A 25,189-nucleotide genomic window follows, 5' to 3' on the forward strand; every position below is an offset into this window, starting at 1 on the left:
CATTTGGACACGCTTATTAGAGCCTCTTCCAGGGCTGCCAGGGCAGGGACCACTGGGCCTGATGACTTCAAGGGGCACTGTCCGAGTAGGATATATTTGAAGGCAGTGATGAGATGCTCCAAGGGAAGAGGATTTAGAGCAGTGGAAGAATCATAGAAGAGTCAGGTCACTCCTCCCCCCATCTAGTCTTTGATTAAAGACCTCTAGTGGGGTTTTATTGCTCGCCCCCCATAGCCTGTTTCAGTTGTGGATGTGTCTGATTGTTTTTTCCCCCTTGTACCCGAAGCCTCAGCTTCATTTGCTCATTGGGTTTCGTCTGTGCCAGGCTGTGGGAAAACTCTCCAGTTCTCCATGAATTTTGTCAGAGGTACCTTTCCTCTTCCAGAAACAAATTAAATTGGTCCCCAGCCAGCCAGCTGCTGGTTAACCACAATGCAAAGTCTGTGTGTGGTTAATGAAATTAGCTGTTCCATGGTGGGGCTGAAGTTACAAATTTTCATTCTGTAGTTTTCTGACACAGTGGAGCAGGATTTGGCATAGCAGCTTTCCTCCCAGCCTGTCTCTTTACATAGTGATAGTTAAATGGTAGAAGGTTCTTTCCTCATACAGGATCACAGAATTTTGTCCTTGGAAAGGATTTTGATTTCGATTATCCCTGCCTGAAAGGATAACTTGCCCCACAAGTGAAAGACCTCCAAGGAGAGAAAGCCCACCACCTTGTGGACAGCTTCTGTCTCTTTTGGACACTTAGATGGCTAGAAAGTTTCTTCTGACATTAAGCCAAAATTTACTCTGTTTAGTTGTTTCTACTTTGGCCCGATAAGCCCAAATGGGACCAGTTGAAGTTCTCTTCCATGTGATTGCCCTTCAGATACTTTAAGACAATTCTTATCTTACCCCACCTCTCTCCCACTATTTCTTCAGTTTAAACATGTCAAGTTCCTTCATCTGATGGCACCTGGGACACAAGGCTTCTCAACATTCTGATTGTCCTCTAGCCTCTCAGTACCCTTCCTACTGTGATTCTCAAACCCCTAGTCCTCACCCAGCAAAGGGAGCATTTTCCTGGAACCTGTGCCATTTTTTAAGCATTTTAAGATTCCATTACCTTCTTTGCTGTCTCATTCTATTGCTAGCTTATTGGATTTTAACTCCCCCTAAAAAAACTCCTGCTCTCTAGCTGACAAAGTACTCTGATCATTCTTCCCCAACCTTGTAATTATGGGATCTTTCTGTTAGTAACTTTTCTTTTTCCCATCTCAGAGAGCCATCCCATAGAAAGACTCCCCTCCCCCCAAAAAAAAAATTAGAGAAAGCACATAACTGATCATTATGCTGAAAAAGTCTGGAAAATATGTGCATTGTACAGCACTTGTGGATCTCTTCTCTGCGGAGGAGCTTATTTTGGGGCGGGGGAGATCTTGTCATATTTCTTTTAGGCTCTGCTTGTTCTTAATCATTTGCAGCATTCACTTTTTTTATTTTCTTGTGACTTTTTATTTATTTTGTATTCATATACCCTGTTTACCTGGTTTTTCTTCTCTCTTCATCAGTTTATGTCATTCTTCCCATGCTTCTTTATATTGGTCATATTTGTCCTTTCGTACAACACAGTAATGTAATATTACATTCGTGTACCATGGTTTGTTTAGTCTTCCCCAATTGATGAACATCTACTTTGTTTTTATTTCTTTGCTTTTCACAAAAAGTGCTGCTACAACATAACAAAAAAGGAAATACAGTAGTTTTAAGTGCTGCTAGAAATATGCTGATATTTGTTTCTTTGTTATTCATGGGTTCTTTGATAGATAAGCCCAATAAGTATCAAAGGGTTAGAGTTTGCTTTTTTAACCTCTATCAGATGTTACATTTTACCCTGAGTGAATTGTAGCAGACCCTTGTGCCACCATGTTGCAAGTTCTGGCTCCCTGTCCTGTTAGCTAGCTATCCTTTAGCTTTGTTTTATCATCACATTTAATAAGTTTCATCTAGGTCCCTGATGCCAGTGCACAGGCCTATTTTTTACACAAAAATAATGTATGTGGAGTTCCAGTAATTGACTGGCCCTTTCAAATGTAGATAAGATTCAGTTTGGCTAGAGTTGGCTTTTATAATTAATTACCGACCTTTCCTGTTTCTATAGCACCTTTTTCCTCCCAAACTCTGTGCTAAATGCTTTACACCATCCTATAAGTTAGGGACTGCTGATAAACCCATTTTACAGTTGAGGAAATCTAAGGAGATGAAAGTGATGTAACCTGCCCGAGATCCCACAATTCATGGTTGTCTGGAAATGTCTAAATGCTTAGAAACCATTGCGAACTAATTTTGCCAGGAATCGAAGTAGTGTTCTCTGTTACCTAGTTTACAACACATTTGCCCTTCTCCGGGCTACTTAAGTTTCCCAGGATTTTTCATATCTGCAGTTCTTTTGCAGTAGCTGTTGTCTATGGATACTCTCTGGGATGATTTACCTTATAGAATTTTTGTCCATGCATGAAATCCTACTTACTTTTCTAAGACTCTTTTAAAATCTTTCCCCTCAGATTTAGTTTATTTCAGAGAATGCCTGGTTTCTTCTCTTCTACCAGAAAAATCAAGGAGTGAATAGTCACTTAACCTCAATGTATTCAAGCTTTTTCTACACCATATACTTGTTCCTCCCTATTTATGAAAATCAGATTTAGTATAGACTTCACACTCGCTGGTTTTTCCATCTTTAAGGACAAAATTCTTATTAGGGCAAGTCAGTCTGATCTACTTCTGTCCAGATGTGTAGATAATTTGACGTATTCCATCACTGCTATATCCTACCTATATGCCAGGTTTGTGATCTATTTCCCTAACTTGTTTATTTCTACTTTCTATCTAGGTAGGCTAGAATATCCTTCTAACAAAGTATTTTCTTTTATCCCTTTGCTGATCTTCACCTCAATGTTCTTTGTCCTGAGCTCTGCTTCCTTTCACCCTTTTCCTGATTTCCCTATGTTGAATATACTATCACTGTCATACTCTTCCCCCTCTGTCTCCTCTCTTACCCCCCTTTAACTCTTTCTTCTAAAAACAAAACTCTTCCAGAGCTTCATGACAATGGTAGATTTTATCCTACCAAATCTCAGTGAATCCTTAGGAGGCTTGTATTAATGTCTTCAGGTCCTCTTGTCTGTTTAAACTCAAACATTTACAATACAGACATTTGAAGTCATGGGCTTTTACTACTGATGATTTCTTTGGATTTTGTCTCTTGGGACAAACTCTCTGTAACTACTCTCTGTAATATCTAGCTTTGGGGATGTCATAGGTAGCCTTTGTTCTTTCCACCTTGAAACTGCTCCCATCCTTTCCCCACTTGCAAAAACACCAGGCAACCACCTTCTTATCAGCCTTTGTGAGGATAAGGAATATATCATCTTTAAGCCATAGTCTAGAAGTCCAAATTCTATTAGAATCTAATCTACCTTCTTAGCCAGCTGTTCTCTTCTTTATCCCTTGATTTCAATGGCCATCAGTGAGGAAAATGTAATCTTTGTTTCTATATTTTTTGGTTTCTTGCTGTAGACTTCACAACTATTGGCAACGGTTTTAGGTTCTTTGGACAGTATCTTCTGTACCCATGAATCCCCAGGAGATAGTTGTCATCCATTCTAAAAAGTGTAAGAATGTTCTCATTTCTTGGCTAAATGTCCTGGTAAGACTGACAAGTCTGGGGGACTTGATGAGAAGAAGGGGCAGGACAAGGAGTCCCACCTTATTTTCCTTTTCTGGGTGGTTTCTCACATGACCACTTCTCTGAAGGTTATCAAACTTCATAGAGCCCTTCCTGGTCCTCATAGCGCAGCTTTCCTTTTTCTTCCCTTCCTCCATTAGCTCCATCTATTCTCCAGCCACCTGACAAAGATCAAGTTTTATTTACCTTCTCCAACTCCATCTCTTTTTTCTTTGTTGATTTCCCACTTTTTTTTTCCCCTTTAGGAATGCCCTTTGTTCTTAAGGACCTTCATTGTGGAGGCCATTCCCTCATCCTGGAGAGGGCAGTTTATACTGGGAACAGAGAGAGCCTCTTGGCTGTGTAAGAAACATTGCCGTTTTAGAGAATCTGATTTCAATTTGAGAAGCCTGAGGTTATCTCCTCCAAGGTCTGCATTGTGCTTAATTTCTGTATAGTGTGGAAACAGACCCAGAGGTTACTAAGAGCCCAGATTTGAACCTAGCTCCTCTGGCTCTAAATTCGGCAAATTAGTTCTTGCATGATGCACCCTGGCCTTGTTTTATTAGAACTCCTTGTGTTTCTCCTCCCCCAGCAGAGCAGCTGCTTAATAACTTGTCAGAGCCACTTTACTTCTTTTCCTGAGTTTCAACAGCTCCATAGTGGCCCCCCAGCTGACCACTTCTTTGACCAGCTTTCCCTACTCATGAATCTACAACTTACTCTGCTTACTTTATCTTTCTACCTTGTCAGCCTTTGCCTTTTCCTTTCTGAGTCTCTTATCTGGTGTTCTCCCTCCTCCCAAACCAGAGTTCTCCCTCTCCTCAAAAGTTCTAGACCATGTGAGCCTTTTGAGGTGGTGCAGATTTTCTTTGGACTTCTGTTTCCTCATTTATCAGGTAATCTCTGAATTAGTTTTCAGTTCTTGCAATCTCAAAACTATATGCCCTTGTCTCCAGCCAGTAATTACTTTGTATTATCTCATTTGAGCTTCAGGAAGTATTGCAAGTGATATTGTCTCTATATTTTAGATGAATAAGCAAACTCCCCATAAGTCATATCCCTAGTTCAGAGTCCCCCAGATGGTTTGTCTCAGAGGTGAGCTTCAAACCCAGGGCTCTCTTGGAACTTTATCCTGCAGTCTGCCTTTGAATGAAAGCTTCCTGGAAGGGATCACTCCTTTAGTGTTATGGATGTTCCTTCCGCTTGTCTTTGCTCCAGATAGTGTACTAGATGGTACTAGGACCTCCAGTGTCTTGTGGCCAAAAAATTAGTGAACATTTCTTAAAAAACAGCTGCCCTTTTTCTTTCTTTTCTGTGCACATAGGAAGTGACAGGTGCAAATGATCTTATCAGAGTTGTCTCAAGCCAACAAAGTGTAAATTGTTCATAGAGAAATAAGGCTTAAGAACTCTCTTTCTCCCAGCTTTGTTTGATCCACTATGAAAAGCTCTTCCCCAACTTGGTCTGCCTGTCTTCTGTTCAGATGACCGCCTATGTTGTCTGTGGTCCTGGTGTTTACAAAAACTGTTCTCCTGCAGTGGCCTTCGAGATCTCACAGTCTCCGGTCCTTACAAAGCAGGGACCTTCTCATGTGTCATGCACTCAGGCAATGATGCGTTTGGAGCAAGCATTGGCTTGGCCAAAAACCCAGTCCGTTTTTCAAGATTAGCATCTAATATATGGCCTAAGACAGATTCCTCAAGACCACAGCTACAGCTTCTCCTTAGTCTGATCAGGCAAGCTTAGTCTGCTAGCCAGTGTTCTTCCTCTCCTTGTCTTTGAGTTTCTGTACCCCTCCCCCTAACTCTTCTCATTTCTTGATGAAATCAGTGGATGAGTTGATGCCAGAGAAGAGGACCCATGTGTGTGACACTGGGCTTCCCCAGGACCAGGTCTCTCTGAGCCAGGCCATCAGAGGAAAATGAGTGTTCATGCTAATTTGGAGCAAAGCAGCTCTTGCACCTGCAGACTGTAGGGTCCCTCCAAAGGAGATAAGGAGGGGTGGAATGGAGGGGGACACCAGCAGTTGAACATGGCTGTTTCCATTCTGTCTGTGCATGGTACCCATTTGAAATTTTAAACATAGGGATGTGGAGCCACTAACTTGCCATTTTTCTGCAGCCGGTTACATTATTTGATGCATAAGATTGGGTTTCTTTACCTCTTGAGAGCCACATGACCCTGGATAATTTTTTTCAGTCTTGGTGCCCCCTCCTCACTTTCCAAAACCGATGAAACCAACGAATACTTAATTGAATGCTTGCTTTTTACGTGACCCCTCCCTCCCCCGCAACTCTCATCCATCTCCTGTGCTGCCACTGGGAATTGGCTTTGAACCTTTCCTGTCCATGTACCTACGCCACTATTTGGAAAGCATACAGTTTTTTTGAACTAATTCTGCCAGTTAGCAGGCATCAGAAGGGTGAGGAGTCACCCTTGTCTTTCAGCTTTGAAGCCCAGTGTTCTTCAGATTGATTTGTAACTCAACAGAACAGTTGTGCTGATCAAGGCCAGGCCACCTGGGTTGAGGTCCATGCTTAAAGCCATCCCACAGTCTTACCATTCATTGAACATTAATTAAGCATCTATTATTTCCTTTGGGCTATCCCATGGGCTACATAATCCTGAAGGCTCAGGGGGAGGGAACCCCGCACTTTGAAGAGAGATGGTAGAGAAGAAGAGACTGAGCTCTCCAGCAGCTTCGAGGTTGTTGTTCTCCCCAGAGCCTTGCTCGCTCTCAGCCCCTTCCCAGTGACCATTTCTCCTCCCCAAGGGAGGCAGGAGGAGATGAGAAAGAACAGGGAATGTTAAAGTGAATGAAACTCGGAGCAGGTTGTTGCTGTCTTTCCACAGGAAAGCAGATTGTGTTTTTTCACCCTTAGAAAAACAGCAACTGAGGGCTCAGTTTAACCAAGCCTATTAGAAGATTCTCCTTACTTACATGAACTGATGCTAAGTGAAATGATCAGAACCAGGAGATCATTATGTACCTCAACTACGATACTGTATGAGGATGTATTCTTATGGAAGTGGATCTCTTCGATAAAGAGATCTAATTCAGTTTCAATTGATCAAGGATGGACAGAAGCAGCTACACCCAAAGAAAGAACACTGGGAAATGAATGTAAACTGTTTGCATTTTTGTTTTTCTTCCCGGGTTATTTCTACCTTCTGAATCCAATTCTCCCTGTGCAACAAGAGAACTGTTCGGTTCTGTACACATATAGTGTATCTAGGATATACTGTGGCATATTTAACATGTATAGGATTGCTTGCCATCTGGGGAGGGGAGGAAGGGAGGGAGGGGAAAAATCGGAACAGAAGTGAATGCAAGGGATAATGCTGTAAAAAATTACCCTGGCATGGGTTCTGTCAATAAAAAGTTATTTTAAAATAAAAAATAAAATAAAAATAGACTAAAAAAAAAAAAGATTTTCCTTGTGAGATGAAGTGCATATGCTCCCCCTTCCCCCAGAAAGCTTCTTCCCAGTCCCCTTGTCTGTCCCACTGGCAATAAGTAGCTTTTGTCCAGATAGTGAAGCAGCTCTGAAGGTGAATGGGAGGTTACCATGGTGTGCGTGTGCCATCTTTGGGGTTCCTTCCCCCATCTTGTTTGGACTGTTAGCATCACCCAGAGCTCAGAGCAGAGAGGAAGCCTTCCTGCTTGTAGATCTGTCCCAGGGCTCCCGCCCAAGCCTCCCGTGTCCTTGGGAACAGCTTGAGCACGTCAGTGGGCTAGGGCAGTGGCCCTTCGGCCCTGGGCTCCTCCCATCCCTGGAGCTCCCATAGAGATGTGGCTAAGCCGCCTCCCCAGACTTGTCAACTTGCTCTGGAACGTGGGAACGTTCCCTCCGTGTCCCTGCGGGGGGTTGTTAGCGCGCCATTCTCGAATGCTCCGGCCTGGCAGGCCTTAGGATGAGTTTGGAGTGCAGGGGAAGCCCGTCTCTCCTCCTTTATGCTTGCTGTGTGAGTGCCACGCTTTCATGCAGGGCTCGTAGGGGGGCAGAAGCCAGAGGGGCTGGTTTGGTCTCCTTGGCACTGATGAGCTCCCCTCTTCCTCCGTCCTTTCCCTGTACCCCTCTCTCCTCTCCTGCCCCCCCATTCCCCCTTTGTCTCTCTCACTCTGCCTACAGGGGACACTACACAGAAAATGAGAACTGCTCACTACCCCACCCCAGCCGAATTGGATGCGTATGCTAAGAAGGTCGCCAACAACCCACTGACTATAAAAATCTTCCCCAACAGCGTCAAGGTTCCCCAGCGGAAACACATTCGCCGTACTGTGAACGGACTTGACACATCGACCCAGCGCTACAGCCCTTACCCAGCCCAGGCCACTGCCAAGGCCGGCCTCCTCGCTATCGTCAAAGTGCCGGCCAAAAGCATCGTCAAGGACTTTGACGGCTCCCGTGCCCGGCTGCTCCCGGAGGCCGTCATGAACCCCCCGTCGGCCCCGTACGCTGCACCTAGCACTTTAACCCACCCCCAGGCCCAGGCCCTGGCCCGCCAGCAGGCCCTACAGCACGCACAGACGCTGGCCCACGCCCCGCCCCAGACGCTGCCACACCCTCAGGGTATCCCACAGTCCCAGGCACTGTCCCATTCCCAGAGCCTCCAGCAGGGCTTGGGCCACCCTCAGCCTCTGGCCCAGCCCCAGGGTTTGGCCCACCCCTCGACCATGGCTCACCAGGGCCTGCAACACCCCCCCAACCCCTTGCTGCAGCCAGGTTTGCATGGGGGCCGGAAGATGCCAGACGCAGACGCCCCACCGAATGTGACCGTGTCTACCTCAACCATTCCCCTCTCCATGGCGGCCACTCTGCAGCAGACCCAGCCCCCGGACCTGAGCAGCATCGTCCACCAGATCAACCAGTTCTGCCAGACGCGGGCAGGCATCGGCACTACCTCAGTGTGCGAGGGGCAGATCGCCAACCCCAGCCCCATCAGCCGCAGCCTGCTCATAAATGCGAGCACTCGCGTGTCGACCCACAGCGTCCCCACCCCGATGCCTTCCTGTGTGGTCAACCCCGTGGAGCACACTGTTGCCACAGCAATGCCCACCACCGGTGCTGTTAACCTGCCGATGGTGGGGATCAATCGGGCAACAGTCAGCTACTCCAGCGACCTCAAGCCAGTGGCCTGGAACCAGCACCAGTTGGCCCACTTGCAGCAGATGTGCAGTGAGGCTGGTGGCAGTTCTGCCGGCGGTCTGGCGAGCAAGCTTCCTTCCGGGCGCGAAATGGCAGGGCCAGGTTTCACGAGCAAGGCGCCTGCTTACCCGCAAGAACTTTGCATGGGCCAGCCCTTCCACCTGAAACCGCCCCTGGAGAAGCCAACCCCGTCCCCACCCGTCAATGGCCCGGCGGCCCCACTGGCCTACCCCAACGGGCATTATTTCCAACCCCTGTGGAACAACATTCTGCCTACTCCCAACAGCGACAGCTCCGGGTCCCAGGACCTCGCCATGCCCTTCCACGGCGGGCAGCCTGCAGGTGCAACCCTCGACTGTGCCGCTGCCGGGGCCCACTATCGTGCAGGGGCTGGGGCCGGCACGGTGCCTGGCCAGAATAACTTGATGCAAACAGTAGATTACCTAAGTGGGGACTTCCAGCAGGCCTGCTTCCGTGAGCAGAGCCTGGCTATGCTGAGCAAGGCCCACCGCCCCCCGGGCAGTCGGGCCCCGGAACCTACAGATAGTCGAAATCTTCATATTCAACATCCTGGCTATAGATAGGTGCCATTGTTCTTGAGACACAAAATACACCACAGACACATACACACACACAGACACACACACACAGAGACACACACAAGTTTAGTCTTAATTTTGAATGAATTGTTTTTTAACTTTCATAAACTCCTTTGTGATCTTTCTAATTCACTATTGTTGGGAGAACTACTCTATTCTGATGGCGGGGACACCATTGTCCTTCACCTTTTGCCCGCTCCCCACACTGTCAGCTTTTTAGTTCAAGAAATCTCAAAACAGAGTTTTTCTTGGTTTCCTCCATGCGCCTTATGTCCTCTCTTCCCTCTGGGTCCCACACTTTTAGTCATTTTGACCCTCATTCTTCACCTCTGCCCTCCCCCAATACCAAACCTAACCCTGAATTTCTAAGACAGTTGTGCCCACAAACAGCCACAGGGCTACGAGTGGCCCTCCACACTTAGAATTTCTGAACTTGGCTTCTTTCTGCTTCCTTTTTCCCCTTGAAATAAACTAGATTACTTAGATTTTCTTAGACCCCACTTATCGGTAGTTCTCAGCGTAGACCTCTTGGAAAATCCATAACATCCCATTCCAGCTCTTGACTCTGGTTTGATATCCGGTCTGTTCCTGGGCCTGTGGTGGGCTTATCATCACACATGCTGCCTGGGAAGGACCATAAATCTCAGCCCTTCCAAAATCTGGTCTTATATTTTGTGTTTGATGCTTTGTTCCTGTTCCTTCTCAAAAGCAGTGGGTGCAGAACACACCTGGTAGGGGGATCTGTTTGTCCCTCCCCAGTCCGCTCACCCGATTTCACACATACCTCTCTCTGTGGGATAAAGGAGGAGGATCACACTGGAGTTTGGAGTTAAAAACCTCCCCCAACCCAATTTTTAAAAAAGTACAAATGCATTTGGTTCTTTCTCTGTCCACTGGCTAAGACTACTGCTCTACACTGTAAGTTTTAATGTAATATTTTGTATGAATGTAGTGTGGAAGTTTGAGTAGCGATGTGTGTGAATGGCCCCGAGGGCACATCCACCTACTAGCCACCTCGTGTGTCAGCCCCTCAGCTTAAGAAGGAAAAGAAAAAAATAAACACAAAGCCTTAAGCTCTGAACTCTTTCTTTACCAAACAGGAGCATGGTTTTAGTATCTGGAGACCTACTGATTTTGGAATCGACCTTCCCCTGCCCATCTCCTTCAGAACGAACATGAACACCCATACACACATACACATACTCGCACACACACATACACACACGTACACACAAAGACACTCACCTTTTGCGATCAAGTAGCTTCTAGTTGTTTAAAAGACTTTTACAAATGGTTTTCAATCATGAAAACGTAGACATTTCTTTGTAAGGATTTCCTCAATTCTCCCTCCCAGCCCCAGCCCCACTCTCCTTTGAGTTGTAGTCACATAGTTGGTCTATAATTGTTTTTCTTTTCCCTCCATTTCTTGTTGAGTTGCTGAGTTTAGCCATGTACCACACAGACCCTCTTCTGTGTCCCGCCCTCCCCTGCTTCCCCTACTCCTGCATCTCGGGGTCAACATGAGCTGATGACGTCCTTATTTAAGATTTGAGGGTTTGGGTCTGCTACCCACTGTTGTTTAGCAAGAAACTCCTTTAGTGAGCGGAAGCAATGTGACTGAAGACTGGTTTTTTAAATTATGTGTTGGCGAGTTGCCTTATATTTAAGAAAAGAAAAAAAGAAAAAAAATGCCTGATTGTGTTATGCCAAATGATGATAGCAACATGAAGTCCTAATTTATTGTTTCTGATTGTTCTCCTGCAGTCTGTGTGAAAACTGGTAGAGGCCCACCCCCTCGGGGCCCACAGAAGCACTGGAGGCTTGTCTTTTGCCATCTCTTCCCAGACGTCTCTCCCATGTTCCTTTCTCTTCATCCTCTGCCTTCCCTTTTCTCTCCCACTGCCCCTCTCCTCCAAACTATTCTCTGTCAAAGCCAGGTTTCAGCGTCTCCTCCCTCCCCCCATCTCCCCTAGGCAAGCAAGCTCTTTCTAGAAGTTAAGCAAGAAACTTTGTCAGTTCTCCCTTCATCCCCTCCCTGCCAGAACAACAGTGGCTCTCTCCAGGCTCAGACCCATTTCAAGAAATCAGACTGGAGCTGATCTCGCGGGCATTAAAGCCAAACCATCCAATTCAAGTCCCTTTCCTGGTGCAGGGATGCAGGAGGCTGAATCCCTTGGCTCCTTCAGTGTCTATGGATCATGTACTGTGAACCCCCTGGCCCCCTCCTCCAGCCCCTTTTTGGGGGATTGTTGAGAGAGCAAGCAAGTCTCTTCCCCCACCCCCACCCCCCACCAGCAATAAGGGTCCAACATGAGGCTGCCTCACACCCCACCCCTGCCCTGGCCCAGGGAGAAATGGGTTCCCTCCACCCCCCGCCCCATGTTCATAAACTGTAGCATTGTCTGCCTCCCTCATCCTGACCCCTTCATTTGGGGCTTCTTGATGGGTGTGGGGGGTGACATCATGACTAGTAAAAATCTAGCCTTCTGGCCTTGTCCTATTTAATTTAATGCTGTGAATGTCTGAGGTGGATTTTATTTTCCGGTTAGAACACAGTTTCCAATGTCAGATTTGTAGCCAATTCAGGAAAAGGGGTTCCTCTGGAGATGTTCCCAGCCACCTCTTTTGTTTTTCGGAGGGAGGTCCTCGAATTGTAGTCCTGTTCTTTTGGCTCTTCCACACAGACGCCCTTTTGCTCCACAACTACTGACAGCTCCAGCAGATAGAGGAGCCCCCTATCTCCCGCCCCGTCGCTGGGCTTCATCGAGGGGAACGTAGGTGACTGAGTGGAGCCCTAGCTCTTCATTCCAGCGCCTGTTCTGCTCTAGCAAACCCTGCTTGGTTTGGAATTCTTCAGAACAGGTGACTTTGTTGTGCTCACCGCTGGGCAGGCCTCCCAGAGGCCCTGGGTGAGGGCCAGGCCTCTTGGGTGGACCCTGTGACAGCTGCTGTAATCTCATGAAAACAAACCCCTTCTGGTTATATGAAGCTGCTTCTCACGTGCTACGGGTATAAACTAGAAAACCTTTTTTTTTTTTTTTCCTTTTATTTTGTCTGCAGGAAAATTTTAAGAAAAAAAAATAAAAAAAAGAGCAAAGCCAAAAATGTTGTTTTAACTCCCCTTTTCTGCTCTGTCTGCAGTGTATGCTGGGCCTGGGCTGGGCATCTGAGGAGGAGCTGCTAAGGGAAGGGCCCGGTACCTCATCAGTGATAATCTGTACCAAGAGGCACAAGTCCCATTCCAATGCCATCTCCCCGGGTCCTTGAGATATTCCTTTTTGCGTTAAATATGCAGGATTTAAAAGTGCTTCCAGATCCTTGAACTCAGTTGTGATCCTTGTGTTACCTGACGGGCCTTTTGGGTAGGAACTTTTTTCTACCCGTTGGACTGCTGTGGAAATCGAAACCTATTAATGCCTATTAAATAGACTCGTGATTTCAGGGCCACGTAGTGAGGACTCGGGACTTCTTATGGGTCTCCTTACTCTGCCGCCCAGGGCTCAGAGGGAGGAGGTAAATGGGATGTATGCTCAAGTCCTACTCACCACTCACTAGTGATTCCAATTGATTCTGACCCTGTTTCTTCTATAAAATAAAATTCTATGAAAAACATTTGACATTGCAGAGTTGTGGAGACTAAATGAGACTGAATGGGAAAGCTGGAGGGGCCATCAGAAATGCAGGAAGGCCTTAGAACCAGATCTCGAGCTGAGAGAGCGCAAAGCCCACGAGAGAAGGCCTTGGGTCTGCGGCTCGGTGCATCCCAGCTCCAGGTGGGGGCCGGCCCGGCACCTAGATGGGATTGTGTGGTGGTGGCCCCGCGGAGCTCTGGCTCCCCACAATGCTTCCTCTCCCTGCACCGAGTGTTCACGGTTCCCCCTTCTGGAAAGCTGGAGGTACGGCAGGCCCAGGCCCATTTTGTCCTTGCCTCAGCCCCAGGGAGGTAGTGGAGGGAAGCTGGCCATTAGCCCTCCTCCTACTCCCCCCCCAAATAAAAAAGCAATAAAAAGCTTTCTCCCATGGCCCCCCTTCTCCCCAACACACAGGACATGGGGGTGAGTACACTCGGGTCTGGGAGCGGCGACTGACTTTAAGATGGCCGGGACATTGGGGAGCTGGGCTGCAGCCTCTGGCCTTCCTCTAGTAGAGGGCTGTTCTGTTCCCCAAGGACTGTTTTGGGGGCACAGATTGTGGAAGTTGGGAGAGGAGGAAGTAATCGGCTCATCAGGGCCTCTGCCTCCCCACTCGGGCCAGAGCAGGCATGTGAAAGTCTAGCCCGGAGACCGGCCCGGTCACTTGTTCTAAATGACAGGATTGGTGGGGATCCTCGGACCCCGGGGGTTCTCCCCTGCCTTGGGTGGGCGTCGTGCTCGGCCCACGGGAACTGCCTTGTAAACGCTGGTCTGACAGACCCCCTCGGCAAGTCCACCCTTCTGAATCTCGCCTCCTCCTGTAAAATTGAGGTGGTCTTCAACAATCACCTGTTTTTAACAGGACATTTGGGAGACTTTTGTGTGGAGTTTGAGGCATCCCTACATCCCCCAGAAGGCCCCGGTCAGTGGGGCCAGGCCCTGTCTGCTGGAGCTGCTGCAGCTGCTGCAGCCATGGGGGCCTGAGGGCCAGGGCTGCCCCTGCCTCCTTCCGGCCCTCGGCTCAGTGCGGGAACCTCGGGCTCTGGCTTGGGTGGTTTCTGGTGTGTGGGGGGCCAATCGGGCACCCGGCAGGACAGGCCCCGTGCATTTCCTAAATGCATAAAGCTATACAGATAGAGGAAACCGACATGAAATAAAAATGCAAATTCTTTCCCGTGCAAGTTCCCCGGGGCCCTGGACTCACTACTGGCGCCCCCGCTTTGGAGTCGCCCGCCCCACACAAGGTCCCCTCACGGAAGCTGCTGGAGGGCTGGTGGCCTTCCCAGCATGCTTCGGTCAGCAGGTAGGCCCCGAGGAAGGGCTGTCAGAGGTCAGGCTGAGGCCGGCCTCGGGTCACAGCTTCCCCGCGGGGAGGCCCCTTTCTAGTTCTCCCAGCTGCCATCCAAGGTCACAGTCAAGGACCGAGGAAAAAGCAGGCCTGGGGGAGGGGAAGAACGCGCTTCCTCTGTCCGGCCACCAGAGGGGGCACGGCCCAAACAGCGGCGAGGGGCTGCTTGTGGCCGCCAGAGGGCGCTGCTGTCCGATGCAGCCAGGGCAGAAGCGGGCCCCAGGGGCCGGAGGCCGCCTCGGAGTTGTGGGTCTAAGGTGGGGCCGGGCAGTGACCGAGGGGAGACGAATCCCACCCCCCATCCCCGCCCCTCCCCCCCACAGGCAGGGCTGGACAAAGTTAATAAATACACAATCCAGAATTTATTACAAACCAGGGCTCCCCCGCTGTGCCCCATGGGCACCAGAGCAATAAATAACCGGAGAGGGCACAGCTTCAGGGGATGGAGAGGGCTGGAGCTCCGGCAGGCTCACTCCGGCCCCGCCTCGCCTCCCTATGGCTCTTGGGGTGGGGGCCAAGCAGCTTGCCTTGCTCCCCAGTACAGTACAGTGGACAGGGGCCAAGGCAGCTGTGGACCCCCCAAGAAAGGATCATTTATTTCAAGCCCTTAAAGACCCCAGTGCCTATTCCCCCCCCCATCCCTTCCCCAGAGGGGGCGGGGACTGGGGGGGAAGCACCAATAAGAGGCACCTGAGGGGGAGGTACATGGCAGGGGGACACAGTGGGAGCCCGGCGGGCAGGGGGAAGGGCAACCTGGCCTAGTGTGGTGAAAGGGGAGGGGCGTGGGAGGGGGGGCCCGCCCCCTTCTCCCCGTCCCTGCCCTCAGCAGCAGAGACCCCGCCCACCCCAGTCCTCAACTCAGGATCTTCTTGGGCAGCTCTACTGAAGCGCGGATAAAGACGGCATCATCACGCACATAGTTGCGCTTGCGGATGTCCTGGTGGGAGATGAACTTGGGATAGCCGAAGCCCAGGGCGCTCTCGTCCACCGAGCCCCTCCAGGTGCCCGGCTTCTGGAAGTTCTTCCAGTGGGGGTCCGGGTGGAAGGTCTCCGTGACGTGCTGGGGCTTGGTGACGGCCGGGTCGCTCTGGTCCAGCAGGGAGAAGGTGACGCGGCGGGAGAAGGGCCACTCCAGCAGGTTGTCGAAGGCGCCGGGCAGCACCCGGATGTACAGGGACAGGTGCGTCCCCTCGCCGCTGCCGTTGCCGTTGAGGAAGGCGGAGACCTGGAGCTTGTAGCCGTACTTGTGGGTGTAGAAGGCCGGGCTGAAGCACTCGTGGTTGGAGCGGGCCTTGGCCTCCTGCAGGCGCCGCCCGTAGCCGCCGATCTTCCAGATGAGCACGCCGTCGCAGCCCACCGACAGCTCCTCCACGTCCCGGCGCAGCTCCAGCAGCTCCTGCCGCTGCCGGCTCACCAGCGCGCACATCATGGCCAGGTGCGGCTTCACGCTCTCCTCCATGTGGCGGCCCATGGCCAGCTTGGGGCACTGCGGGGGGAGGGGGCGGGTGAGCGGGGCCGAAGCGGGGGTCCCCCCCCCAACCCCGGCCCAGGATCACTCACCCGGTGTTTGCAGCCCGCGTCCTTGAAGGGGCACAGGACGGGAGCCGAGCTGCAGTTCTCTTTCAGGTGGCTGGGCAAGTCCTCCCTCGGGATGCTCCCCATTCCACACTGGTTGGGGCACGGCACAGGGTAGCGGGGGCACTGGTGCTGGTGGTTCTGGGCGGGAGGGACAGCAGTGAGCGACGTCCGGAGTCCCAGCCTTGGGCTCCGCCATGAGGGGCCCACCCCCCAGCCTGGCGCCCCAGAGGGGTCCGCGGCCTTGGTGCCGAATCCAGGCGCTCTGTCCCCTGGGCCTGCGGGGCCCGGGGCTCGGGAAAGAGGCTCACCTGGATGGTATCAAAGACAAACTCCTTGGAGCAGTAGGCACAAGGCTGGGTCCGCTTGGGGCACTCAGTCATCATGTGCTGGCTCAGCAGCCGGCGCATCATTCGGGCCCCGCATTTGTTCTCGCAGTACACGCTCTCCTGTGGGCAGACCCCCTCATGGCTCTGGGGGCCAGGGAAGGAAAGCGTTAGAGCTCAGGACCGGCCGGGATCCTCCATGCCAAGTCTCAGCCGCCCAAACCCCACCCCGGAAGCTTAAGGATCCGTCACCGAGGCCTTCCCCCCAAGCTGGTAATCCGGGCCTGTGGCCCCGCTGACTGGCACCAGCCTCTCTCCCAGATTTCGGGCTCGGGCCCCCCCATGTCCCCTCACAGACCCCCCCCGTGCCCCCACAGACCTCCCAGATTTCGGGCTCGGGGCCCCCCATGTCCCATAGACCTCAGCCCCCCCTCACTTGGGCCCCCCATGTCCCCTCACAGACCCCCCCATGTGCCCCCACAGACCTCCCAGATTTTGGGCTCAGGGCCCCCCACGCCCCACAGACCCCCCCATGTGCCCCCACAGACCTCCCGGATTTCGGGCTCGGGGCCCCCCACACCCCACCGACCCCCCCCCAATACCTCATAGGCTTCCCCGGTAAAGTCGATGCCACAGAAGTCGCACTTGAGCCTCCTCTTGGGGCACTCGCGCTGCAGGTGGGTGGGCAGGTCCCTGCGGCTCAGCTTGGCACTGCAGCGGTTGGGGCAGGACACCACGTTGTAGCCGCAGGAGTTGAGGTGGCCCTGCAGACAGGGGACGGTCACTTCCCACCCGGCCGCGCCCCCCCAGCTCCCAGCCCAGAGGGCGCCCCCTCACCTGCAGGTGCCGCAGGGCTCCGGTCCAGCGACAGCCCTCCTCACTGTGGATGCAGCGGATGGCCAGACTCAAGACCTGAGCTTCGAGCTCCGGGTCGGGATAAATCTGGGAGGGGAGGGCGAGGTCAGGGGGCTCCTCGGGCACCGGAGGAAGCCGTCCCGGCCGGGGCACCCGCTCACCCAATGAGGTCATGACATTGGGCCTCAGTTTCCCCTTCTGAGAAGTCTGGCCCAGGCTCCTTGTGCCAACCTTCTGGCTCCGCTTTTGTGGGTCCGGACTGAGCCGTGCGCCCTCCCCTGCTGCCATCCCTCTGGGCCCCGTGGATGGGCAGAGGTGGCCAGTCCTGCCCAGCGGGGCTCCGGGACCCTCCCCCTCTGCTTCCCTCCTGAATGATCCTCCCAAGGCCTGGGCCTGCAGTGGGGGAGGGGACCCTGCTCTGGGCTCCGGCCCAGCCCCCGGGACAGGGCGGGAAGGCGGCTTCCTGTGGGCACAGAGCGGTCTCTGTGAGCCTCGGGCACCCCCCCCCCCAGCCGGGCGTCCTGCCCAGCGCCCCCCCAGCCACACACACAGGGCAAACACCAGTGACTCCGGGTTTAGAGCCGTGGGGGAAGGGAGGAAACAAGCCTCCTTTGTGGGGGCACACAGAGCCCCTTGCTCCAGAGTTGACATTGGCAGCGGGCTCCCGCCCAGACTGCCAGCACCCCCCTCCCGCAAGCAACTGCCAGAGTGGGCCCGGGGTGGGGGGGAGGGGATGCTCATTTGGACGCCGCTGGGCGCTCTGCTCCCCCTGCTCACCTTGGCATAGTCCAGGGGCAATTGGTCCTCCGGACATTTAAAAACTCCTTCACTGTAAGAGGAAAGACAAGGGGGGAGGGGGGTAAGATAAGCCTGACCCTGATACCCCCCCCCAGGGGGAAATGCCCTGGGCTCTGGGTTAGCAGGGGCTGCCACCTCCCTGCGCCCGGCGCTTCAAACCCCCCTGGGCTCCTGCCTTTGCCATCTCAGGGCAGAGAGGAAAACCTCATGGCCACGCCCCCAACCCCCCCTGCAGCCGGGCCAGCCCCCCCAAGCAAGGCTGGCCAGACCGGTTCCCAAACCTGCCTTTAGCAAGAACCAGACAAAGGGTGGGGAGCCCACAGTCTCCATGGTAGCCTGCTCCGCCATCGCCCCTCCCCAAGCTGAAGGACCCCCCCCCAAAACAAACCTTTCCCCAAGGAGGAGAGAGGATATACTAGAACATAAGGCAGCTGCTGGCAGCATTTGGCCCAAGTATGGCAGCTGCTGCTAAGTCATGTCCGACCCCGTGGCAGCTGGCTGGGGGGCGGGAAGGGGCCCGGTCCTGCCCCCCCCATCTTAGCTCTACAAGAAGGGACCTCGTCCTATCCCCCCCATCTTAATCACAGCTCTCCAATTTCCAGTGGGCAAGCTTCCCAGCTCCCCCCTCTTCCCCCCACCAGCCACTGTGCTGCGGAGCCCCAGGATCAGTGTCATCTCCCCCAAAACGCGGGGAGGGGGCGGGGGATGATGGGGGGAGCTGGGAAGGAGACAGGAGACAAAGCCCTTGGGGAATGGTCCTCCCTGGGCACACGCGTGTGGCAGGACCCCCGCCTGAATCTGTAGCCAAACCCTCCCTCAGCCAGCCCCGGCTCCGTCCCCTCCCACTAGCCTGGGCCCCTGGGCTAGAAGTCGTGGTCGCCCCTTCCCGGGCACTGGGAGGTGCCCCCAGGCACGGCATTCCTGACAGGCGGGTGTGAGTCAGGCAGGAGGAGTGGGCCGGGGGCAGGCAGGGGCAGGACGGGCTCCAAGGGCCACGTGGCAGCGCAGTCTCCAGAGCCCGGCCCCTTCCCCCCACGGAGCCCCCGTGTCCGAGCCCCCGACTGGGCCAGAGTCACAGACACGCAGCTCCGGACGCTCCGAGTTCCCACCGCGGCTCCTGGCAGCACCCCCAGAAGCGGCCCGGGGGCTCGGCGGCCCTTGTCAGTGCCAAGGGCCGGCGCCAGGCCATCTGCCTACCTGCGGCCCGTCTGGGAGAAGCCGCCCGGGGCAAAGTGGGGCCGCTTGGCTTCTCCCAAGAATGTGCTGACTTAGGAGTTCCAGGGAGAAGGGGGAAGGGACCGGTCAGCTCCCCTCCCCCCACCCTGAGGGCCTGGCACGAGGAAGGAGGCCAGGGTTGGACCCAGCCCCCCCCTCAGCCCCCTGCCCTTACCCCATTCTCCGAGTGAGCCCCCGTGGGAGCTGTTCTCCTTCTCTGGAGGAGCCTGGGGGGCTGGGCTGGGGGGGGGGGGCAGCAGCTGCAGAAGTGACTCCATCAGCCCAGACCCCAGAGCCAGAGAGTCTGGGGGGAGGGAAAGGGGTCTGTCCCTATAAGGAACTAAATGAGCGCCCAGAAAGAGGCTTGAACCCCAGAGAGAGTCCTGCCCCCCCCATCTCCCCCAGGGCCTGGGGGGAAAGGCAGGATGAGTGGAAGCGGTGGGAAGGAGGGCCGGGGGCCTAGAGAGAGGAAGAGGGGATTTCCGGGTGGGGGAGGTGAGGAGAGAGGCCCGGAGGCAGGAGAGGGGGAGAGGGAGGCAGTTGGACTTGGCAGCCCAGTCCCCCTTCCCAGCCTCCCCCAAGACAAGAGCTTCCATGGGAGGAGGGGGCGGGGAGGCCAGCTGTGTGTGTGTTGGGGGGAACATCTGGAAGCCCAGGAGGCCAGAACCCAGATGTGTGGGCAGGAGTGAGAAGAGAAGCCCAGTATATTGGAGAAAGAAGCCTGAAGGTCTGGCAGGAGGAACAGGAGACAAAAGCCAAGGCAGCCTGAGACTTCCGCTGCAGGAGGAAGGGGCAGAGGGCCAGGTTGGAGCCCCCTCCCCTCCCGGCCCCCCGTGCTCGGCCCTGGCAGACAGAGCAAGGGGTGGCCTTCGCTGAACTCTCCCAGCTTGGACTTGGAGTCCTGGACGTCCTCCAGAGAGAGCAGGAAGGGGAGGGCGGCCACAGGGAGATCCCCCACCCCCACTTCTCTCTGCCCTCCGAGGGCTTCCCGTGGCAGTTTCTGATTGAACTTTTGAAGAGTAACTCAGAGGGTTGGGGGAGGGGGGCATCGGGGACAATGAGCTGCCCACGGAATAAAAAACATAACAAAACTTGGGCCCCGGATTCAAATCCGGACCTCTCAGCAGCTCGCTGAAGCAGGTGCCAGCCTGCTGGGGGGGTGGAGGGGGTCCCTCCCTCTCGGTTCCCTACAGCAATGAAATCCCAGGCCTGGTGGGAGAAAAAAGGGCAGGGTGCTCTCTGTCCCAAGCTGCCCCAGGGAGGGAAGGTGGGAAGGGCCTTCCAGGCAAGATCACACTCCCCTGCTCTGATACAAAGAGTCCTGGAAGAATGGAAGGGGGCTGGTGGTTTGTGGGTGAAGGATGGAAAATGTGGGGTGCTTGAAGGTTTCCCTGCGGGGAGGTCCAGAAAACTACCTGCTCCTAAGTCAGGGAAAGAATGAAGGGATAGGGCAGGGGCGCAGGGGGGTCTGGAACAGGACAGGGTGGGAAAGAAGAGAAGGTAGGGAAAAGGAGGGAAAAGGTAGAAATAAAGGAAAGGGGAGAAATCTCACCCTGGAAACACCCTAGAGAGCCCCAATGCCAATGTGGGGGGTGTTTGCTGGGATCACTGAGGCAGGCTGCCTGCCTCTGCCATCCCACAGCCCGGGCTCAATGCCCCTTCTGTAGCCTGCTTCCCTTTGTGCCCTGGGGGTTGGCACTGGCTTGGGGGGAGGGCTGTATCAGAACAGATGGTCAGGCAGGGAGACAGAGATGGGAGCTGACTGTGTGTCCTAGGCTGGCAAGGCAACTTCCTGGCCTTTACCTTTCTCTGCCCTCACTCCTGTGTGGGAGTGGGAGGAAGCTGGCCTGGTCCAGGAGGGAGAGAAAATAACATGGACAAAAGGGGGTGGGGAAAATGCTGGAGATCGAGACAGAGACAGAATATAGTGTGAGTGTGAGAGACAGAGAGAATATGGGGGGGAGACAGAGAATATAGTGTGTGTGAGAGACAGAATATGGGGGAGACAGAGAATATAGTGTGTGTGAGAGACAGAATATGGGGGGGGGGACAGAGAATATAGTGTGTGTGAGAGAGAGAATATGGGGGGGAAAGAATATAGTATGTCTGAGAGACAGAGAGAATATGGGGGGGAGACAGAGAATATAGTGTGTGTGAGAGACAGAATATGGGGGAGACAGAGAATATAGTGTGTGTGAGAGAGAGAGAGAATATGGGGGGAGACAGAGAATATAGTGTGTGAGAGAGACAGAGAGAATATGGGGGGAGGAGAGACAGAATATAGTGTGTGTGAGAGACAGAATATGGGGGGAGACAGAGAATATAGTGTGTGTGAGAGAGAGAGAATATGGGGGAGACAGAGAATATAGTGTGTGTGAGAGAGAGAGAATATGGGGGGAGACAGAGAATATAGTGTGTGTGTGAGACAGAATATGGGGGGGACAGAGAATATAGTGTGTGTGAGAGACAGAGAGAATATGGGGGGGGAGAGAGAATATAGTGTGTGTGAGAGACAGAATATGGGGGGGAGATAGAATATGGTATGAGTGTGAGACAGAGAGAATATGGGGGGGGGGAGGGGGAGAGACAGAATATAGTGTGTGAGAGACAGAGACAGAGAGAATATGGGGGGGAGAGAATATAGTGTGAGTGTGAGAGACAGAGAGAATATGGGGGGAGGGGGAGAGAGAATATAGTGTGTGTGAGACAGAGACAGAGAGAATATGGGGGGGAGAGACAGAATATAGTATGTGTGAGAGAGAGACAGAGAGAATATTGGGGGGGAGAGACAGAATATAGTGTGAGTGTGAGAGACAGAGAGAATATGGGGGGAAGGGGAGAGAGAATATAGTGTGTGAGAGACAGAGACAGAGAGAATATGGGGGGAGGGGGAGAGAGAATATAGTGTGTGAGAGACAGAGACAGAGAGAATATGGGGGGAGGGGGAGAGAGAATATAGTGTGTGAGAGACAGAGACAGAGAGAATATGGGGGGGGGAGAGACAGAATATAGTATGTGTGAGAGACAGAGACAGAGAGAATATTGGGGGGGAGAGAATATAGTGTGAGTGTGAGAGACAGAGAGAATATGGGGGGAGGGGGAGAGAGAATATAGTGTGTGAGAGACAGAGACAGAGAGAATATGGGGGGGGAGAGACAGAATATAGTGTGAGTGTGATAGACAGAGAGAATATGGGGGGGAGAGAATATAGTGTCAGTGTGAGAGACAGAGAGAATATGGGGGGAAGGGGAGAGAGAATATAGTGTGAGTGTGAGAGACACAGAGAATATGGGGGGGGAGAGACAGGATATAGTGTGAGTGTGATAGACAGAGAGAATATGGGGGGGAGAGAATATAGTGTGAGTGTGAGAGACAGAATATGGGGGGGAGAGAATATAGTGTGAGTGTGAGAGACAGAGAATATGGGGGGAGGGGGAGAGAGAATATAGTGTGTGAGAGACAGAGACAGAGAGAATATGGGGGGGGAGAGACAGAATATAGTGTGAGTGTGAGAGACAGAGAGAATAGGGGGGGAGAGACAGAATATAGTGTGTGAGAGAGAGAGAGAATATGGGGGGGGAGAGACAGAATATAGTATGTGTGAGAGAGAGACAGAGAGAATATTGGGAGGAGGGGGGGGTGTTCGCAGGGCAGGGAATTGCTCTGCTTCAGCCAGCCCCGGATAAATGCAAGCAGCACCTGGATTAAGCCCCGTTAGCAGAGGCTTCCAAACCAGGAGCCCCCGTTGCGGGTCTCCCAGCTGAGCGCTGGCTTTGTGACCCGGACTAAGCACTTAACCACTTCAGTGCCCCGGGCAGCTTGGAAGAGAAATCGCAGAGAAGGTCCACACCCGCGCCGGGAGTTCCCTCCACCCAAGAAATCCCAGGTTCAATCTATCCCTATCAGTCGCGTGCCGGCTCCGTGGGGGAGACAAAGGCGGTTTCTTTGGGGGCTCCCTGGGGAGAACTTGTGACCTCCGCTCCCACTGCTCCCCATACAGGGACCCCGAGGCCAAGCGTCAGACCGAGCGGTCAGTCTAACCATTAACCGATTCCTTCTACGATTATTATCGATCATCCCCAGTTTCCTAATCAGGTGCCCCGGGGGCGAGACCTGGGCTAAGAGACCCAGCCCTGCCTCTAGCAACCTTCCCTTCTCCCAGGTAGCACTTTCTAAGCCTCTTTTTAAACTGGTTAAGACCCTAGTGTAGACCCTATTTAACGGGGAGGGCTGGGAGCCGTGAGACCTCGATGCGGGGGACCGGAGGAACCAAGAATCTCTGAGCCCAGGAGCAAGTTTGTGCGGACTGCTAGGGTTCTTCCAAGAGTTCTTTGGGGATCCCGCCTAGAAAGGGGCGCGGGGTTTCCCCCTAGAGCCCCCGGGCCCCAGGTTGGCGGTTGGTGGTGGGGCGGCTGGAGAAGCTTGCTTTCCCTTCTGGGTGCTGGGAAGGGTCCAGGCGGAAGAGAAAGTAAGGTAGTGAAAGAAGAGGTAAAGGACACCGAAGGAAAAAAAAAGGGGGGGTCCTATTGTGCTGACGTCACAACGACCCTCTTTTGACGTCAAGGCGCATTGTTGGGGGGCTCCAGAGGGGCCACCGGAGGAGGCAGGGGGTGACCTCCGGCCGGAGGGGGTTCGGGAGGGGACTCCGGAATGAGACAAAGGGCAGCGGCGCTCCTTCCCCAGCCCGGGCCGCCCCACCCTCGGCCCCACCTGCCCGGTTCCCCGAGCGGCCGCCGAAGGCTCGCCCTTCCTTTGTTACTCGGGTCCCTCCCGGCCGGGGCTCGGAACGCTCCCTCTTTCCCGACCCCTTTGTTCGAGTCCGGGCCCCGGAGGTGCGGAAACAAGGCAGAAGGGAAGCGTCCCCGCTCCTGCCGCCCCCCCCCCAGCCCGCCCAGTCCGCGGAACCTTGCTCCCCCTCCCGTGGGACCCCGGCGTCCCAGCGGCAGCGCGCTCCCCCGCCCCCGCCCCCTTCCCCGGCCGCGGCTCCTCCACGTCTCGCTCCGGCGGCGCCCCGGCCCGGGGGGTCCCCACGCACCTGAGAAACTCCTGCAGGCAGGTGTCGCAAAAGCGGTGGCCGCAGGTCGAGACCTGCACTGGCTCCCGCATGGCCTTCCCGCACAGCGGGCACAGCAGCCGCCGCTTGGGCTTCTCCAGGAACTTGTAGTCGAAACCGGGCATTGTGGGCGGCCGGGCGGCCGGGGTGAGGGCCAGCCCCGGCGCCCGCGGCCCCCCCAGCCAGCCAGTTCCCCAGCGAGGCTCGGCGCGGCCGGCCCACTAGTGACTGCAGCCCCGGCGGCCGCCGCTCCAGGTCCATGATCCGGCCCCTCCCGGGCGGGCGGAGCGGGGGCGGGGGCGGGGGCGGAGCCCGGGCAGGCCGGCCGGTCCTAGCGCCGGCCCGGCCCCCGCCCCCTCCCCTGCCCCCCCCACCGCGCGCCCCGAGCCTCGGAGGGGGAGGGGCAAGGAGCGCTGCCCCCCAATCTGCCCCTCGGCCCCCTCCAGTCGGCCCTGCCCAGCCTGGTCCAGGTACCCCGACCTTCACTCCCTCGTGCTCAGCTCTCATTCATTCTCTCGTACTGAACCACTACTGTGTGTGTGTGTGCCCCGGGCCGCCTTTACCCAGCCCACCCCCTCCAGGCTGGCTCCCTCCCTCCGGACCGCCCCTTACCCACCCCCCCGAGCCCCCCTCCCCGCCTTGAGCCCTAAGCGGGGTAGGCAGAAGCGGGCAGAGGATTCACGGAGGATGAATCACGCCCCCCTCACCTCCAGTCTGCTTCTCTGGCTCACTCCGGAAGTGGGGGAGGGGCCGGCCTCCCTCCCCCATCCCTTCCTTACCCCTGAGGGGGAAGGGCAGCTACACCCCACCCTGGGGAGCGGCTCGGGGAGCCCTCCCTCGCTGACCGCGGAGGGAGGGCGGCTAGGACCCCGAGGATTCTGGGACCAGGGCCAAGGGGAAAATAAAAACACCCACAGAGCCCGGTGCGA

General features: G+C 54.3%; 2 protein-coding genes across 4 annotated transcripts in view; one reads left to right on the top strand and one right to left on the bottom strand.

Moving 5' to 3' along the window:
• FAM222B (family with sequence similarity 222 member B) overlaps window positions 1-13,070 on the top strand; it is a 65,435-nt gene extending 52,365 nt beyond the window's left edge. For 2 of the 3 annotated variants that reach the window (XM_051992291.1, XM_051992292.1), the window contains exon 3: window positions 7,843-13,070. In XM_051992291.1, the coding sequence (XP_051848251.1) occupies window positions 7,843-9,443 (1,601 nt within the window). In that variant the 3' untranslated portion in view covers window positions 9,444-13,070. The remainder of the gene's footprint in view (window positions 1-7,842) is intronic. The other variant, XM_051992293.1, reaches the window with a different exon arrangement.
• A 1,711-nt stretch (window positions 13,071-14,781) lies between these two features.
• TRAF4 (TNF receptor associated factor 4) lies at window positions 14,782-24,479 on the bottom strand. Its single transcript, XM_051992294.1, has 7 exons — window positions 24,243-24,479; window positions 17,972-18,023; window positions 17,177-17,281; window positions 16,942-17,103; window positions 16,325-16,486; window positions 15,999-16,154; window positions 14,782-15,924 (listed from the first exon to the last, which is right to left on the bottom strand). Exons 1-7 carry the CDS (start codon window positions 24,383-24,385, stop codon window positions 15,292-15,294), a joined length of 1,413 nt encoding a protein of 470 aa, XP_051848254.1. The 5' UTR covers window positions 24,386-24,479; the 3' UTR covers window positions 14,782-15,291.
• Window positions 24,480-25,189: the final 710 nt, after the last annotated feature.

This window comes from Antechinus flavipes, chromosome 4, assembly GCF_016432865.1.
Source record: "Antechinus flavipes isolate AdamAnt ecotype Samford, QLD, Australia chromosome 4, AdamAnt_v2, whole genome shotgun sequence".
NCBI lineage: Eukaryota > Metazoa > Chordata > Mammalia > Dasyuromorphia > Dasyuridae > Antechinus > Antechinus flavipes.